Here is a 19936-nt window from a genome sequence, read left to right as displayed (position 1 = left end):
TTAAGCTCTAGTTTAGTTCTTGAACCCAAAATGCAAAGGAGCCTTTTGGTAAACAGAATTTGAACATGCAAATTCTCTAAGAAAATTACTATTTATGTTATAAAATTTCAAGTATGTCTCATGAAACCTAAATTTTCTTATGAATCAGGTTAGACACTTTGAGAAAGAAGTGAAAGGAAGAAAGAAATGTAACTTGTAAATTGAATAAGTAATTGTTTACAAAAAAGGATTCCTTTACACTCATACGGTCGCACCCCATTACCACTTTTTTTACTCGTAATATATTTTTTTTTACATCCTTTGTTTTTACATACTAAGGGAGTAAGTGTTTGTTCTATTCAGCTTATTTTCAGTTTATTTTAGTTCAATCCAGTTCCTAATTTCCTTCTTTTATAAACTATTCAGTCCAGTTCAGCTCCAACGTATTCAGTTCAGCCTTGTCCAATGTATATAGTTATAAATTTATTATTTTTTATTTTTGCATATTTCTTTTTCACCCTTGTCAATGCACAATTTTATTTTATTTTTTTTTTTTTTTTTTGGAAGGAAGTCAATGCACAATTTTAACAATTAATATATCTAATTATAACATTGCAAAGTCATAAAATATTAATAAAATTTACATTGAAACGATTCAAACAGATTTCACGTGATTATGTTTTATCATATCTTTGAATCAAATAAGCTAAAATCAAAATGTGTTAACTTAAAGTAATGGAGGAATTATATTATGAATATTCATTCTCACTCTCATTTTAAAATTTCAACAAACCCCACTTACAATTTTACTAATCCCTGCGTTCCTAAATTACATTCCTCCTTTTTATTTTTGGTATTCTAAAATTACATTCCTCCTTTCTATTTTTGGTAAGTTTTTTTAGTAAATCAACTCTCTTTTTCTGTTTTATATTTAATGTTTTCTCACTCATCCTTACCTAATCTCACTCATAATCCTTGTGCCAAATTACAATGAATATGATTGGTTAAAAATTTTCAATTAGGAGCATGTGATTGGTCCTTTTTTTTTGCAAAGGATTGATGACATGTCATGAGTAATAGCTAATCTATCTTTGTACTTTCCATTGCATTATCTAATTATTGTTATTTGTCTTATTTTTTCCTCTTTAATTCCCGTGTAAATTTCCAAAGAGGAATGTAATTTAGGGACGGAGGAATGTAATTTAGGAACGGAGGGAGTAGATATTTTATCAAATTATACTCAACTAGTCAACGGCGAAAAATCACATGTAAAAATGTTGCATAAAAAAATACGTCATACATTCAATTAGTGACGATAATAACTGTATTTTTTTGGTAAAAGATTGAATAAAACTGTAAACTTGTGCACTTGTCTGCTGCATCAATGGCGTCGCCTTCACCATCAACAATCTCACCATTGTTAGTGCAACTCTGAGCTGCTTCTACTATAACGACGCTAAATTACCGCCAAATCGTCTTCCACTCCTTCTTAGAGGTAATTTGTTTTTCCCCAAATTTAAACTTCCAGATTTCGCGCCGATTATGTTAGGGTTTTAGGGTTCATGTAATCTGAGTTCTATTTTGGTGCTTTAATTAAGTTTTTGTTGAATTGTGGTTCTTTTTTGGTTTTTGTTTTGATTGGTATTCTTATTGTTGTTGATTTGGTAAATTGCTATCATAATTTCTGTCCAATTAATAGTGATTATCTTTTTAGTTTCTAACAATTAAATCTATTTCAGAATGAACTAGTAATTATGTTGTACAGAAGCAAATTTTTTTTTTTTTTTTAAAGGAAAACCTTGTCTCACTCTTACATGTAAGTGACTTTGATAAAATTGGCCTTTTGTTATGGAATATGGACTAGCATGTCAGGTGCCTATTAGGGTCAGTAATCGTGTCGCGTAATAATGGTGAAAGATCTTTAATTTACAAATAGAAATGAGCTCCTCAATGTTGCTGTGGGAGGTTCAGCAAAGGCTGAAATAAATGGTGAAATGTGACCAGTAAGTGATTAGCAATTTGGGTCAACAGCTCAATTTTAGAAGCTCTGCTGTCCTCAATGTGGTATCAACTGCCAGATCATCCTGCAGCACTTTATCGAGTTGTGGGGGGTTGTAAACTTTGTTACAAGTTTAATTAGGCATCAAGATTGGAATATTGTGTGCACAACAATTATTTGCTAAATTACTGACAGTGCTACAGATTGTAAATATCATTGTTAACTGAAAACGACAAACTGGCAATAGTTTACGACACCTTGAAGTTTGAAGGAATTTAGATGGTAGCTAATCTAAAATGTTTTAGTGCATGATGGAATAGAAGCAATCTTGTTACCTTACCTAGCTGGTAACAGTCTGTTTGTGTTGTAACTTTGATGTACTTGTATGCTACTAGTTCTGCTTTAATAGATGCAAGCTGGGACTTTGTAAAATATTGAACTCCATGATCCTTAACCTGCAAGTCCACATATATGTTTTTTTTTTTAATCATATTATGGAATTGTTTCTTGGAAAAATTATACTCCGTACAAACATACTTTTTTTGATAAAAAGGAATGCATGATCCCTTTTTTTTTAAAAAAAAAAATCCTGGTAATCTTAGTTAGTTTGACCAAGCCCTTTCATGTCTAGTGGAATTGTCATTTGAGGGAAATGACGTGTTTATATTTATGCTAATGCTGACTTCAGTGCAGAAAGGTAGAACTAGCTGAGTATGCAAGTAACTTATTGCTGAGGTAGAAGATTGTTAGATCCATATAGGTGCAGTACCTAACAGTCTTCAACTTAGGTTTACAGGTACAAGCTAATTTGATTTATAGGTGCAAGCAACTTTGTTTATGGGTGCAGTACTAAACAAATCAAGGCTTAGGTTTCTGCAAGAGCATTCTAGTTAGATATGTACTGTATTCTATTGATGGAGTTTCTGATCTGAATTTATTAGGCAACATATGCTAGCTGTTAGATTTCATGATTTTCTGGTCTGAATTAGCTCTCATCTCCAAAATAGAACGCAGAAGGCCAAAACCAATTGTGATACTATCACCAAACACTATGATTAACAAAGTAGATTACTCACTACAGCAACCCTTATCCACTTAGACTTACCCATCCCATTGCTCTTTCAACCCATTTCTCCTCCAAATCAACTGAGGATCCAAACTTTGTCCTGTAGATCTTAGCAGCATTTCTAAGCCCACAATCCTCCTTCTATTCCCTCAATGTATGTATTTGAAGCTTCTGGAGCAGTATGAAGTAGGGGAATGTATTGGCATATAAGGTGCTCCATGACTGCACCAAGCAAGTATAAGACTGGTGAAAGACCCTTTATAAAAAATTGAATTCAAAAAGAGAAACAAGTGTGAGGAGAGAGATATGGGCATATGGCTGCTTGTCTTCAAGGGTCATAGGCATAGAAGTAGGCAGGTAGGTTACTTTTAGGAGTATTGAATGGGAATGTGGGGTTTGAAATGTTGCGTGGTAATTAGTTAAGTCTCTTTTCTGATTTTTGAGCTGAATTTGAGCAATGAGGTGACAAATTTAAAGGGTGTGAGATACTGGGACTTTTGGGAGATAAAAGCCAATTTGAACGAGAGAAGAATCTGATAATTTGATGATGATGCTACGTGGGTAGTTGTAGATGATGTTTAAGAAGTATCAAATTTGGCTTTTGTGATGCTGATATGGAGCAACTTGGTTCATATGGAAATATTTTTATTTAAATTATGTTGATTATTCTATTATAGATCACTCTTTTAAATGTTTTGGATTTGCTTTTTGTGAAAGTTTAATAAAAGCATGAAGAACATGTAAATTAGTTGTAAATGATCATGGTATACAAATGAGAAAGTTAGAGAGATTATAATATTTGATGTTTGCTCCTTTTTCTTCCTGTTAGAATTATAAAGAAATATGAATGAAGGAAGTTTTCTTTAATATAATGACAAGCAGATTGATTATGTAGACTGTGACTACAGCTGCACTGACAGCTTAGTAGCTTATCATCTGTAATGCTCTGTATTCTTTACCTTTTTATTGGAAGTTCAGATGGCTGTAAATAGGTAACAGAACGCTGGATCTTGATGATTTCAAAATTGCTCATATAATAATTACGTAAGTGAATTCAGCTTGTATTTAATGGGTCTGATAGGTGCTGTACCAAAGAACAATATGGAAGATCCTCAACCTGTTAATAGCCCAAGAAGAGTTCTCAGCCTGTCAAGGAAAAGGAAAGGTGCTGGCTCTTTCTTAAATGTTGATAATAAAGCTTCTGGATTGGGTGTATCTGGTCAACATGGTCCAAAACCAGCTGAAGTATATGGCTTTGTGGGTTCTATAACAACTATTGTTGCAACAGGTACAGTTAACCGTCGTGCCATTGTCTCATGGATTTTTCTGGTTGTGATTCGTTTGAGCTTCTTGGAATAAATAAAGGAAAAATGTAAACTAATAATCCCACCTTTAGTCGGTCTTCCACAAACAATCCCACCTTTTGAGATTCTAGAAATAATCCCACCTTTGATAGGGATCTTCCACTAACAATCCCTTTGACCTACAACCTGTTAAACAGGTTAAAAAAAAATTCCCTTTGTTTTTAAAACTTAATCTCTTCTACACCCAAACACGCCGGAATACCATCACCACCCCCAAAACCCGAGCCTCACTCAAATTACACCACCCACAACCTCGAAAACACCACTGACTGCCCCCGAAAACACCATCCACAGCCCCAAAAACACCATCGAAAGCCCCCCAAAACACCACCCACAGCCCCCCAAAACACCACCCACAGCCCCGAAAACACCACCCACAACCCCAAAAACACCACTGACTGCCCCGAAAACACCATCCACAGCCCCGAAAACACCCACAGCCCCGAAAACACCACTGACAGCCCCAAAATAAACACCATCCACAGCCCCCCAAAACCACTAACACCCCCGAAAACACCGCCCACAGCCCCAAAAACACCGCCCACAACCCCAAAAACACCACTAACTGCCCCGAAAACACCATCCACAGCCCCGAAAACACCCACAGCCCCGAAAACACCACTGACAGCCCCAAAATAAACACCATCCACAGCCCCCAAAACCACTAACACCCCCGAAAACACCGCCCACAGCCCCAAAAACACCAATGATAACCCCGAAAACACCACCCACAGCCCCAAATAACTCCTCTTGGCCCTAAAAACTCAACCCTTAGCCTGAAAAACTCCACAAAAACCACCCCATGAAACCCACCTATACAAAACCCACCACCCCCACAAAACCCACGCCTACAGCCCCACAAAACCCAAGTACCACCCCGACGAAATCCCACCCCCACGAAAAATCTCAAAACTCCGTGTGTTCGAATTACATCATCGTTGAACTCCGGGATTGTGCGAAATTGATGGTTGTGGAAGGGGTGTGCGATTGGTGGTGTTTTCAGGGTGGTGGTTGCCGGAGAATGCAAGGGCGGGGATGGGGAGAGGAGTGCAGTGGCAGGCTGGGCTAGTGGCGGGGCTGGGGGTTTTCTTCTTTATTTTTTTTTTTTTAATTAGATTTGTTTTTTTTTTTTAATTATTAAAAATCGGACTAAACCTATTAAAAACCTACACGTGTCTTTTAACTTAAGAAAATCGGTTACCAAATCAATCCAACCGGTCAGGGATTGTTAATGGAAGATAGGGGTAAAAGGTGGGATTATTTCTGGAATTTCAAAAGGTGGGATTGTTTGTGGAAGACCGACTAAAGGTGGGATTATTAGTTTACATTTTTCCATAAATAAATCTGCTGAGATCTGCAAATGTTGTGTTCTTTTTTCTTGGTATTTACTAACAGAATTTTTGTTATATTTGTTGAACAGCTATATTCTTCATATGGGCATATGCTCCTGAGCAGTGGTTGCATTCTATTGGGATCTTCTACTATCCTAACAGGTGAGCTGTGCACTTGTTAAACTTTGACTGTAAATAAACTAAGCATAATCTAAAAGAGCACCCTCTACTACCTCATTTAGCAATGCCTCCATGGCTTAAACAGAGGCATACGAGCTCTCAGAAGAGTTAAAACCTTACTAGGAAAGGATTTTTTTTAGTCTGACAGCAAAGGTCGCAAGTCATCGTGTTCTTTATCCCCTTGCCTTGAAACCCTAGATGCATCAAGCCTTAGGCATTGGAGAACAAATACTGTGTTGGCAAGCAAGTTAATAGTCTACTTTTAATGCTGCTTGACAAGTAGAGCCGTCAAAAGTTAACCTGTTCCAAAATACCGACTCAAACCCGATTATTAACCGACCCATCTAAACCCAAAAAAATGGTGACCCAAACCCGACCTGAAACCAACCCTAGATCCGAGTATGTGAGACCCGAACCCGAACATGAACTGACCTGGAGATGACCCGATCCGAATGTAACCCGTAAATTATTGACCTGAACCAAACTCGACTTGAACCAAATTGACCCAAACCCGTTTTAACCCGTCAAAACCCGAATTTTACCCGACTTGTTACTAACCTAACTTGAATTCATAACCCGACCCGAATTAAACCCAAACAGTTACAAACCCGACCCGAAATCAACCCAACTTTTTATTGACCTGACCCAAATTCAACCCGACTTGTTATTGACCTGACCCGAATTTTACCCGATCGGTTACTAACCTGACTCGAAATCAACATGATTTGTTATAGACTCTACCTAAATTCAACCCAAATTGTTCCTCACCCGATTTCAAATCACCTTAAATGCAATTTAGACCACCGTATTATTGTTGATCAAGCATTTTGTCTAGGGAGACCAAGTCGATCAGTAAAAGAAAGGAGCATCATCCTCAAATTTAAGAGTTAAATATAGTATATATTTGTTGTATGGTCAAAGGAGATAATTATCTTCCTAAATTATAAACCATAGTTCCCTAGTATATTGCCATAAATATTATAGTCAAAGGAAATAATTAGCTTGATAAAAATGATAATTATCTATTTATAGTAAGTTAAACCCGAATATGACCTGACTAGGAAATGACCCGACTTGATTGTAACCTGCAAAGTTATTGACTTGAACATAACCCGACTTGACTCCGAGAATGACCCGACTTGGAAATGACCCAACCTGGTTATAACTCGCAAATTAATGACTTGAACGAACCGAACCCAACTTGAATCCGAGAATGACCAGACTTGATTATAACCCGCAAATTATTGACTTGAACCGAACCCGATTCATACCCGAGAATGACTCGACTTGATTCTAATTTGACCTGTTATTAACCAGACCCAAACCTCATAAAAAGTATGACCCGACGTGACCCAAATAAACCATGACCCAACCCAACCCAACTCGCATAGATTATGGAATTAATCCGAGTTGACCGACACGAGTTGACCCGACCCACTCTTACCTACTCAAACCCGACCCGCTTACCCGAATTGACAGCTGTTCCCGAAACCTCCAAAATTTCTCAAAAAACAATGATATTTGCCTTCAATTTTGGAATTTTTTTGACTTTTTTTTCACCCAGAAATAAAAATTGCCGAAATGTTTACCATTGTCCCTAAGTCCAATTAGCTGGGTGGAATCATCCAATTTGCCTTTAAATGACCAATTTACCGGTTTACAACTTGCACCGATTTCATTAACTCAAGCTTACCACGAATATTAATGACAACATATAATGATCATATATGGATCCAAACGGCAGTATATGACTCTGAGATTTATCCCCTAAAATCTCAATGCTTTTCGACACCGGGCCCCGAAACATTCGAAATTTCTCAAAAAGCGTGGATATTAGCCTTTAATTTTGGAATTTTTTGACTTTTTTTCGCTCGGATGTTAAAATTGCCGAAATATTTACCATGGTCCCAAATACCCTCCGGGTGTTCAATTAGGTGGGTGGAACCATCCAATTTGCCTTTAATCGACCAATTTTCTGGTTTACAACTTACACTGATTTCATTAATTCAAGACTATCACGAACATTTATGACGACAAATAATGATCAAATATGGTTCTAAACGACACTATATAACCTCAAGATGTATTCCCTAGAATTTCAAGACTTTTAGACACTAGACCCCGAAAACTCCAAAAATTCTCAAAAAACGTGGATATAGCCTTCAAATTTTGAATTTTTCGACTTATTTTCGCCCGGAAATAAAAATTGCTAAAATGTTTACCATGGTCTATAATACCCTCCAAGAGTCCAATTGGGTTGGTGGAACCATCAAATTTTCCTTTAAACGACCAATTTACAACTTGCACCGATTTCATTAACTCAACCCTACCACAAACATTTATGACAACATATAATGATCATATATGGTTCCAAACGGCATTATATGACCCCGAGATATATCCCTAAAAATCAAAAGGCTTTTCGACACCGGCCCGAAACCTCCAAAATTTCTTAAAAAGCGTGGATATTAACCTTCGATTTTTGAAGTTTTTTACTTTTCTTCGCCCGGAAATAAAAATTTCCGAAATGTTTACCATGGTCCCTAATATCCTCCGGGAGTCCAATTGGGTGTTTGGAACCATCCTATTTGCCTTTAAACGGCCAATTTACCGGTTTACAACTTGCACTAATTATATTAACTCAAGCCTATTACGAACATTTATGACAACATATAATAATCATGTATGGTTCCAAACGACATTATATGACATCGAGATGTATCACCTTAAATCTCAAAAAATTTCGACACCAGGCCTCAAAACATCCCAAAATTCTCAAAAAGCGTGGATTCAAATTTTGGATTTTTTATAATTTTTATTGCTCGGAATTAAAAATTGCCGAAATGTTTACCTTGGTCTCTAATACCCTCCGGGAGTCCAATTGGTTGGGTGGAGCCATCCAATTTGCCTTTAAACGACCAATTTACCGGTTTACAACTTGCACCGATTTCATTAATTCAAGCCTACCACGAACATTTATGACTAAAAATAATGATCCTGAGATGTATTCCCTTGAATTTCAAACTTTTAGACACCAGGCCCCAAGAACCCAAAATTTCTCAAAAAGCGTTAATATTAGTCTTCAATTTTTGAATTTCTTGACTTTTTTTCACCGGTATATAAAAATTGCCGAAATGTTTACCCTGGTCCCTAATTCCCTCTGGGAGTCCAATTGTGTGGTTGGAACCATCCAATTTGTCTTTAAACGGCATATTTACCAATTTACAACTTGCACCGATTTCTTTAACTCAAGTTTTCCACGAACATTTATGACATCATATAATGATCATGTATGTTTCCAAATGGCATTATATGACCTCGAGATTTATTTCCTAGAATTTCGATACTTTTTGACTCCGGGCCCCCGAAACCTCCAAGACTTCGCAAAATGCGCGGATATTAGACTTCAAAATTAGAATTTTTTTACTTTTATTCGCCCGGAAATAAAAATTACCGTAATGTTAAACTATGGTCCCTAATACCCTTCGTGAGTACACGTCGCTGAATGGAACCATCTTATTGTCCTTTAAATAGCCTATGTATCGGTTTATAACTTGCACTGATTTCATTAACTCAAGCCTACTACGAACATTTCTCAAAAAGCGTGGATATTAGCCTTCAATTTTGAAATTTTTTTATTCTTTTCGCCCAGAAATAAAAATTACTGAAATGCTTACCATGGTTCCTAAAACCCCTTCCGGAGTCCAATTTGGTGGGTGGAACCATCCAATTTGCCTTTAAACAACCAATTTACCGGTTTACAACTTGCACCGATTTCATTAATACAAACCTACCACGAACATTTATGACAACAAATAATGATCATATATGGTTCGAAACGGCATTATATGACCTCGAGATGTATCCCATAGAATGTCAAGACTTTTCGACACCGGATCTCAAAACCTCCAAAATTTCTCAAAAAGCGTGGATATTAGCCTTCAATTTTGGTTTTTTTTTTTACTTTTTTCACTTGAAAATAAAAATTGTTGAAATGTTTACCATAGTCCCTAATACCCTCCGGGAGTCCAAGGGTGGGTGGAACCATCCAATTTGCCTTTAAACGGCCAATTTACCGGTTTACAATTTGCACCGATTTCATTAACTCAAGCCTACCACTAACATCTATTGACAACAAATAATGATCATATATTGTTCCAAACGGCATTATATGTCCCCGAGATGTATCTCATAGAATTTCAAGACTTTTTGACACCAAGTCTCGAAACCTCCAAATTTAAAAAAAAGCGTAGATATTATCCTTCAATTTTTTAATTTTTTGACTTTTTTCGCTCGAAAATAAAAGTTGCCGAAATGTTTACCATAGTCCCTAAAACCCTCCGGGAGTCCAATTGGATGAGTGGAACCATCCAATTTGCATTGAAACGACCTATTTACCAGTTTATAACTTTCACCGATTTTATTAACTCAAGTCTACCACAAACATTTATGATAACAAATAATGATCATATATGGTTCCAAATGGCATTAAATGACCCCGAAATGTATCTCCAAGAATTTCAAGATTTTTCGACACCGAGCCCCGAATTCTCCAAAATTTCTCAAAATACGTGGATATTAGCCTTCAATTTTGATAATTTTGACTATTTTTTGGCCCGGAAATAAAAATTTCCGAAATGTTAACTATGGTCCCTAATACCGTTCAGGAGTCCCATTGGGTGGGTGGATACATCCAATTTTCCATTAAATGGCCAATTTACCGGTTTACAACTTGCACCGATTTCATTAACTCAAGTCTACCACGAATATTTATGACGACAAGTAATGATCATATATGATTCCAAACAATATCATATGAACACAAGATGTATCCCCTAAAATTTCAAGACTTTCTACACTGGGTCATGAAACCTCCAAAATTTCTAAAAAAGCGTGTCTATTAGTCTTAAATTTTGGAATTTTTTGATTTTTTCCGCCCGGAAATTAAAATTGCCGAAATTTTTACCATAGTCCATAACACCCTTCGGGCTTCGGGAATCCAACAGGGAACCATCTAATTTGCTTTTAAACGACCAATTTACCGGTTTACAATTTGCATCGATTTCATTAACTCAAGTCTACCACTACCATCTATGACAACATATAATGATCATTTATGACCCCGAGATGTATCTCCTAAAATAATAATGCTTTTCTACACCAGACCCTGAAACCTGCAAAATTTCTCAAAAAAGCGTGGATATTAGCCTTCAATTTTAAAATTTTTTGATTTTTTTCGCCCGGAAATAAAAATTACCGTAATGTTTATCATGGTCCCAACTCCCCTCTGGGAGTCTAATTTGGTGGGTGGAACCATCCAATTTGCCTTTAAACAACCAATTTACCGGATTACAACTTGCACCGATTTCATTAATTCAAGCCTACCACGAACATTTATGACAACAAATAATAATCATATATGGTTCCAAACGGCATCATATGACCCCAATTTGTATCCAATATAATTTCAAGAATTTTCAACACCGGGGCTCGAAACCTCTAAAATTTCTCAAAAAACGTGGATATAAGACTTCAACTTTGGAATTTTTTTTTACTTTTTTTGCTCGGAAATAAAAATTGCCGAAATATTTACCATGGTCCCTAGTATCATTTGGGAGTCCAACTGTGTGAGTGGAACCATCCAATTTGCCTTTAAACGGCCTATTTACCGGTATATAATTTGCACCGATTTTGTTAACTCAGCCTACCACAAACATTTGTGACAACAAATAATGATCATATATGGTTCCAAATGGCATTAAATGACCCCGAGATGTATCCCCTATAATTTCAAGACTTTTCGATACCGAACCTTGAATCCTCTAAAATTTCTAAAAAAACGTGGATATTAGCCTTTAATTTTGAAAATTTTTACTTTTTTTCGCCCATAAATAAATATTGCCGAAATGTTTATCATGGTTCCTAATACCGTCCGGGAGTCCCATTTGGTGGGTGGAACCATCAAATTTGCCTTTAAACGACCAATTTAACTGTTTACAACTTGCAACGATTTCATTAACTCTAGCTGACCATGAATATTTTTGACAACAAGTAATGATTATATATGGTTCCAAACAGCATTATATGACAAACGAGATGTATTCCCTAAAATTTCAAGACATTTCGACACCGGACCCTTAAACCTTCAAATTTTCTCAAAAAACGTGGATATTAGTCTTAAATTTGGGAATTTTTTGACTTTTTTCCGCCTGCAAATAAAAATTGCCCAAATGTTTGCCACGATCTCTAAAACTCTCCCTCCGGGAGTCCAATTGGGTTGGTCGAACCATCCAATATGCCTTTAAACGGCCAATTTAATTACCGGTTTACAACTTGCATGGATTTCATTAACTCAAGCCTACTTCGAAAATTTATTACAACATATAATGATCATATATGGTTCCAAACGGCATTATATGACCCTGAGATATATCTCTTAAAATATTAGTACTTTTCTACACCGGGCCCACGAAACCTTCAAAATTTCTCAAAAAACGTGGATATTAGCCTTCAATTTTGAAATTTTTTGATTTTTTTTCGCCCGGAAATAAAAATTGCCGAAATGTTTACCATGGTCCCTAATACTCTCCAGGAGTCCAACTGAGTGGGTGGAATCATTCAATTTGCCTTTAAACGACCAATTTTTGCACCGATTTCATTAATTCAATTCTATCACGAACATTTATGACAACAAATAATGATCATATATGGTTCCAAGCGGCATTATATGACCCCGAGATGTATCCTATAGAATTTTAAGTCTTTTCGACACCGGCCTCAAAACCTTCAAAATTTCTCAAAAAGCGTGGATATTAGGCTTCAATTTTGGAATTTTTTTATTTTTTTTCGCTCGGAAATTAAAATTGCCGAAATGTTTATATGGTCCCTAATACCCTCCGGGAGTCCAATTGGGTGTGTGCCCGTGTGGAACCATTCAATTTGCTTTTAAACGGCCAATTCACCGATTTACAACTTGAACCGATTTACCAATTTACAACGGCCAATTTAATTAACTTGCACCGAACCCGACTTGAACCGAAATTGACCCGAACCCGTTTTACCCGTCAAAACCCGAATTTAACCCGACTTGTTACTAACATCACTTGAATTCAACCCGACATGTTCCTAACCCGACCCGAATTTAACCCAACATGTTACAAACCCCACTCAAAATCAACCCAACTTGTTATTGACTTGACCCAAATTCAACCGGACTTGTTATTGACCCGACCCGATTTTACCATACCTATGACTTACCGAACCCAAAAGTTCATCCTGATTTGTTACTAACCTGATTTGAAATTAACACGACTTGTTGTTGACCCGACCTAAATTCAACCCTAATTGTTTCTGACCCGATTTCAAATCACTTTAAATGCAATTTAGACCACCTTATTATTGTTGATCAAAGCAATTTGTCTTCTGAGACCAAGTCGGTCCAGGCCAGCAAAAGAAAGGAGCATCATCCTCAATTTTAAGAGCTAAATATAGTATATATTTGTTGTATGGTCAAAGGAGATATTTATCTTCCTAAATTATAGACTATAGTTCCGTAGTATATTGTCATATTCTTCCTCCGTTTTCTTTTAGATGCAACACACCCTTTAGCGCGGTAATTAAGAAAGGTGGGGTTTACATGATACTCCCTTCGTCCCCTTTTGATAGTCCCTTATGGGCAATTTTCACGGGAATTAATAAACATAAATAAGAATAGTTAAAATACATTGAAAAAGTAAATTGACATTGGGTATGCAAAAAAGTAGATAGAGAAAGTAATAAAAGTACATGGGAAAACAAAATTTACATGGGAAATTTATATTTGCACAAGTATTGTTGCAAATTAGATGGAATTTTGGTAAAAAATTAATATTAATGGTTGTTGGAAAAAGCAAATGGGGTAAACATTTTGGGACCAAAATTTGCCCATAAGGGACTATCAAAAGGGGACGGAGGGAGTATAATAAACTTTAAAATAGGATGAGTGGTTGTTAGGAGTGTAATTTAGTGGGCCATGTGCTTTAAATAAGGGAAATAGTATAGTTTTCTCTAAAGTAACTTTCCTTTTATAGTGTGTTGCAAGTATTGTGACATTTCCTTTTTAGGAGAGTGTTGTGAGTAAAAAAAAACGAAGGAAGTATATTATAGTCAAAGGAAATAATTAGCTTGATAAAATTGAAAATTATCTATTTATAATTAGTTGAACCCGAATATGACCTGACTTGGAAATGACCCAACATAACCCGACTTGAATCCGAGAATGACCCGACTTGGAAATGACCCAACTTGATTATATCCCGCAAATTATTGACTTGAACCAAACCCGACTTGAACCCGAGAATAACCCGACTTGAAAATGACCCGACCTGATTATAACCTGCAAATTATTGACTTGAATCGAACCCGAATCAAACCTGAGAATGACCCGACCTGATTCTAACCCGCAAATTATTGACTTGACTCGAACCCGAGAATTACCCTAACGCGTTTTACCCCGTGAAAACCCTAATTAAACCCGACCTATTTTTCACCCGACCCGAATGTAACCCGACCTAATATTAACCCGACCTAAACCCAACCCAAATCCGATAAGAAGTATGACCCTACGTGACCCAACTCAAGCATGACCTAACCCAAACCCGACCCGCATAGGTTATGGAATTAATCTGAATTGACCCAACTCGAGTTGACCCGACCCACTCTTACCCGACTCAAACCTGACCCGTTTACTCAAATTGACAACTCTATTGACAAGTGTTGGTTACACTATAACCTTGCTATTGAACCTGCTGCCCATGCATCAGTGCATGGTCATTTGGATTTCTAGTGCTATCCCTTGTGTGATTTTGGTTAGAGTTTCAAGTTCTAACACAGTTGAACGGCAACCTATATATATGGAAATATGCTAATGTTTGTTTCTCATTCTAGGTACTGGGCTGTAGCTGTACCAACGTATTGCATGGTCATTATAGTCTTGGTACTGGCATTTTATATAGGCCTCAACTTTATGGCAACTCCTTCCCCAACTTCCTTGAATGTGATTTATGGTAAGCTACCTTTTCCTGCTGGAAACCAAGTCAAACTTCCCTGAATGTTTCCTCTATCCTGCATCGTGGAGGTTAGATATGACTTTTAATGCTGTTTTGCTTGACAGATGAGCACAGCAGAGACCCACAAAGTTTCATGACATCAACTGCTGAAGATGATCAGCCTATTGAACCTATCTCGGATATTGGCATCAACCAAATAAATAAGCTTATGTTTAGAGACTTGAAATGACAATTGTATATGTTGACATCAGTGGACTAAGTCGTCTCATGTAGATAATATCTGGGTAAGTGGTTTGCTGATAGCCCATTGCATTGCTTGGCTGATTATTGTAGTATTTGTGTGAATGTGAAGGTAGGCTGTGTTAATTTGTTGAAGGCCAACTCTCAATAACATTGAGTGATCAATAACATGTAAGCACGCTCTTTTCTGCCTTTTGCTACATGCATGAATGAATGAATGAATGAATGAATGAATGAAGGATTCTTTTTTAGAATTATTGAATTAAAAAAGTTGCCTCTGCTTGATTTAGATTAGTGATATCTTTATGATATCCTGCATGCTTGAGGGACTAATTATACATTACATTTATAATCCTGCTAACTCAAAATAAGTTTAGCATTAATTCTACAAAACAAACGGAAATTGAGGAGAATCAGGGGAAATAGAACATTATCGAGGTTCAAGCTCAGATATTACTGAATCATAATTAAAATTATTCAGATGTTGTGAGCATGGAGTTGGCTCCGCATCTGCATCTGGTTTGGTAGAAAACGCTGGTCTTTTGGGGATCATAATGTGTTCAATTTCGTTATTGAGAATGGCTGAAATCTCCAGCATGGATGGTCTGTCTTCCTGCTTTTCTTGAACACATAATAGAGCAATTTGCATACATCTCATTAGCTTATAATTGATATTTAAATCATCTAATGCTGGATCCACAAATTCCATGCCTTCATCTTGTTTCCACAACTCATATGCCTGATAAATTCATTTAACAACCATAGAAATTATGTCTGATATATGTGAAATATATAGGTTTGTCATATACAGAAATCAGTTACTAGATAAACTTGGCTGCTTATTTACTTGCATATTCCAAGAGGTTGTATCCTTCATTAGCACCGTAGAATTGGTTATTTCTCTTACCACTTATGATTTGTAGCAGCAGCACTCCAAAGCTATAAACATTATGTTTTCTGGAGTATACTCCTTGCTTCACATACTCCGGAGGGACATATCCACTGCCAAAATATGATTGGTTTGTTCCGAGTATAACCTAAATAATTGGTGAATAACAAGAATACAAGTATAACCATATACTCACTATGTTCCTACAATCTTGCTTGTATTTGCTTCATATTCGTCTGTTTCGAATATTCTTGCCATGCCAAAGTGTGAAATTTTAGGATTTAAATCTTTGTCAAGTAAAATATTACTAGCTTTTAGATCTCGATGAATAATCGTTAGCCTCGAGTATTCTTGCAGGTACAGAAGGCCTTGAATAATTCCTTAAATGATGTGAGCACGAATTCCCCAATCGAGCTGTAAACTTTTCTCAGGATCTGCAACATTTTAAAAGACACAGAAAGGAAACTATAAGCTGGAAGAACATTATGCTTGTGCTCACTAGCTAGATTGTGTGTCATCATAAAACTTATTCGAACAACAGCTATACCAAAGAGGTAGAAATCCAAGCTGCTATTTGGAAGGTATTCATAAATAAGCATCTTTTCTTCTCTTTCCACGCAAAATCCCATCACCTTAACCAAGTTTACATGTTGAAGTCTTGCAGTGAGCATTACTTCATTCTTGAACTGCTCAAATCCTTGCTTTGATGCTTTTGAAAGTCTCTTAACTGCTATTGCCTGTCCTGTCTTTAATTTTCCCTGGAGAAGAGGATAAGATTATGTTTAAGCTGTATTTATATGAAGGGCCGAGGAGGGAAAATGCTTATTCTAGAAAAGATTTCCTTCCAACCAAACACAACCTTATTCGCTTATGAGAACAAAAATTGACCTAACATCCGTTTTCAAAAATTTCTGAGAGGTATATCCTCTCCATATTTCCTCAGACACAGACATAAAAAACAGTATACTCCTATAAACCAAAACGAAGCAAGTGTAGTTTGCATACCTTGTAAACTGGTCCATATCCACCCTCTCCAAGCTTCTTGTAAAATGAAAAATTATCTGTGGCCTCATTAATATCCTCAAAACCAAATGCTTTTACATCCGGTGAATCATAACTAAAGGTTCGAGTGTCTGTTGTTTTAGATCCTATAAACACAGCACCCAAGCAGAAATTAGAAGAATAAAAATGATTATAATCTCAATCAACTGATTTCCAAAATTTAATCTGCCAAACCTATCATACTTTAACTGTTTACTTACTGCAATAATTAAGCATTCTTGCTCTGAGAATATAGAAGATTAAGCTGAGACAGCAGATACTAGCTGCAGGAACCAACACCTTTACTAAAAGTGGCCTTTTATTGAGTTGATTTCCACCTGTTATTTCAGCTGATAAATGTAACCCTGTTATTCTGTGTCACTACAGTATGAAATAGGAGATATATCATTCAGAATGCTATACTAACACTTTAAATTACCTGCAGCCTTAGAGAGGACCCAGTTATCGTCGTTACCAACTTGATAGACATTGTGCCCACGAAGGCCTTTCTTCTGAGCATACGAAACCTTGGTTTTTATTGCATCCACATCGTTGAAGCCCACCCAGAAAGACCCAAAAGAGCAAGTATTCTCAACATACATAGAATTGTACACAATCTTAGTCGCATAACTCTTCACGTAGCTCTTGATCCATCGGTAGCCCAATGATCCATCTGGGTAGATTCCTGGACCTGAAGCCGGAGCTCCAATCTGGTTATCTTTTGGATTTAGAAGGGTCCATACCCAGCCATGGTAAGGCATCCCTATCAAAATCTTGTTTGCTGGTAGACCTTTACTTATCCATTGGTTGAGGCCATACTCAGTACAAGCATGAGGATTGTAAGGGTCATACAATGCAGCATGAGGGTGAGCAAATTTATATTGTTGGGGCACAAAATAATCAAATGACATCATATGAACCCAATCAAAGTTCTTCTGGATTGCAGCCACAGGGAAATCAACTGCGACGGTTCCATCCTTTTGAGCATGATCAAAAGTAGAGGTTGTAGGCAAGTAATGGATGCCCATGCTTAAGATTAATCTTTTATCTCAATGATCTACAGAAGACCGCCACTCATCGAAGAGTTTTGCCATGTTTAAGGAGTCAGAGGTGGTGTTGGGCAGAAAACAACAGAGATCTAACCCATTAAAACCATAAGTTAAGGCTGTTTGAATGGAGGAGTTGATGAAAGACTTCCTAGAGGAAGAGTTAGAGATCATAGATAAGAAAGTGGGTGTGATACTGTGATCTCCTACGGAAAGAAGTGTTTGGATAGAAGGGTTGTTGCGTTTGACAGTGTTTGTGAATAAAGCGACATATTGGACATCAGACGAAGGGATGGAGAGTTGGTAAGTGGTGGAGTTTATGCCCGCGAAAGCACAATAGAGGTGGGTGAAGAGAGAGGAATCAACATCAGGAGCCGGAAATTCGCTAACTGTTAACCAGTAACCTGACTTGATCCAAGATGTGTCAAATTTATCAGTTGCATCGCCATAGTAGGCTAATGTATGAATCAGTTGCACTAGGAATAACATGAATTTCATTAGTTTGTTAACTGTAAAACCCATTGAAACTCTACACAAAGGTTAATACGAGTCTACTGCATTTTTAATAAAAGATCCATCTATCTTTACTCGTTATTTCAAGTCAGTTGTGGATTTTTCTTCCTAATTAATACTTCGTACAAAGGTACGATTGTACAATCATATAGCAATTAAAAGGAGAGCAAGTCAGGTTACTGGTTTAATTCAATTACATGACTTGTTTTTTTCCTTGACTCAGTCTTTTATACTGTTCTAGAGACTTTTCATCATCAATCAAATATCTAAAGCTAATTCAAAATTAACTTGTACGAGTATACAACTAACTAGCAATTTCACTTTCTAGTAAATTGTACAGTTCTCTAGAGTTCATTCATAATCTACTACTCTATACTTCATACTTTCCAATTACTTTCGAATTGACATCGTACTAAGTAGCGGTAAGATAGACTCCAAAACCTTGTCACCTACATGTTCTTCATGAATGATGCGGCTCAAGACATTGTTATATACTCATGGGTGTACCGTACACCTAGAGCTGTCAATTTGGGTAACAGGTCGGGTTTGGATCGAGTAACAGTGGGTCGGGTCAACTCGGGTCGGGTCAGACCAACTCGGATTAATTCCATAATCTATGCGGGTCGGGTTTGGGTTGGGTCATGCTTGAGTCGCGTCACGTCGGGTCATACTTCTTATCGGGTTTGGGTCGGGTTTAAGTCGGGTTACATTCGGGTCGGTTGAACAATAGGTCGGGTTTAATTCGGGTTTTCACGGGTTAAAACGGGTTAGGGTAATCCTCAGGTTCAAGTCGGGTTCGGTTCAAGTCAATAATTTGCGGGTTAGAATCAGGTCGGGTCATTCTCGGGTTTGAGTCGGGTTCGGTTCAAGTCAATAATTTGCGGGTTATAATTAGGTTGAGTTATTTCCAAGTCGGGTGATTCTCGGATTCAAGTCGGGTTATGTTCAAGTCAATAATTTGCAGGTTACAATCAGGTCGGGTCATTTCCAAGTCAGGTCATATTCGGGTTCAACTAATTATAAATAGATAATTATCATTTTTATCAAACTAATTATTTCCTTTAACTATAATATATATGACAATATACTAGGGAACTATAGTCTATAATTTAGGAAGATCATTATTTGCTGTCATAAATGTTCGTGGTAGGCTTGAATTAATGAAATCGGTGCAAGTTGTAAACTGGTAAATTGGTCGTTTAAAAGCAAATTGGATGATTCCACCCACCCAATTGGACTCT

The 19936-nt window shown here is 36.9% G+C and overlaps 1 protein-coding gene and 1 pseudogene across 2 annotated transcripts; one reads left to right on the top strand and one right to left on the bottom strand.

Annotated features, from left to right (window-relative positions):
- Positions 1 to 1333: 1333 nt before the first annotated feature.
- On the top strand, positions 1334 to 18731 carry LOC145634230 (phosphatidylinositol N-acetylglucosaminyltransferase subunit P-like). Of its 2 annotated transcripts, XR_014113384.1 has the most exons (7): positions 1334 to 1474; positions 4126 to 4332; positions 5829 to 5901; positions 14845 to 14963; positions 15071 to 15250; positions 16453 to 16676; positions 17582 to 18731. XR_014113384.1 is itself a non-coding variant. In XM_081685654.1 (5 exons), the coding sequence occupies exons 2-5, from the start codon at positions 4146 to 4148 to the stop codon at positions 15193 to 15195; spliced, it is 504 nt and encodes a 167-aa protein (XP_081541780.1). In that variant the 5' UTR covers positions 1334 to 1474; positions 4126 to 4145; the 3' UTR covers positions 15196 to 15440. The 2 variants fall into 2 exon arrangements, 1 of the variants encoding a protein (XP_081541780.1); XM_081685654.1 differs by lacking the exons at positions 16453 to 16676; positions 17582 to 18731 and having other exon boundaries at positions 15071 to 15440.
- Positions 15802 to 18164, bottom strand: LOC145636111 (cysteine-rich receptor-like protein kinase 10; annotated as a pseudogene).
- Positions 18732 to 19936: the final 1205 nt, after the last annotated feature.

Source organism: Chenopodium album, chromosome 6 (genome assembly GCF_948465745.1).
Source record: "Chenopodium album chromosome 6, dcCheAlbu1.1, whole genome shotgun sequence".
In the NCBI taxonomy this organism is placed as follows: Eukaryota; Viridiplantae; Streptophyta; class Magnoliopsida; order Caryophyllales; family Amaranthaceae; genus Chenopodium; species Chenopodium album.
Note: the sequence above shows the minus strand (reverse complement) of the source record. Positions and strands in the feature narration are given on the sequence as shown.

Excerpts from the sequence above, each read along its gene's own strand:
- LOC145634230 (XM_081685654.1), top strand. The coding sequence starts at position 4,146 with ATGGAAGATCCTCAACCTGTTAATAGCCCAAGAAGAGTTCTCAGCCTG. Across the intron at positions 4,333-5,828 it reads AACAACTATTGTTGCAACAG|CTATATTCTTCATATGGGCA; the intron begins GTACAGTTAACC and ends TTTGTTGAACAG. Across the intron at positions 14,964-15,070 it reads TTCCTTGAATGTGATTTATG|ATGAGCACAGCAGAGACCCA; the intron begins GTAAGCTACCTT and ends TTTGCTTGACAG.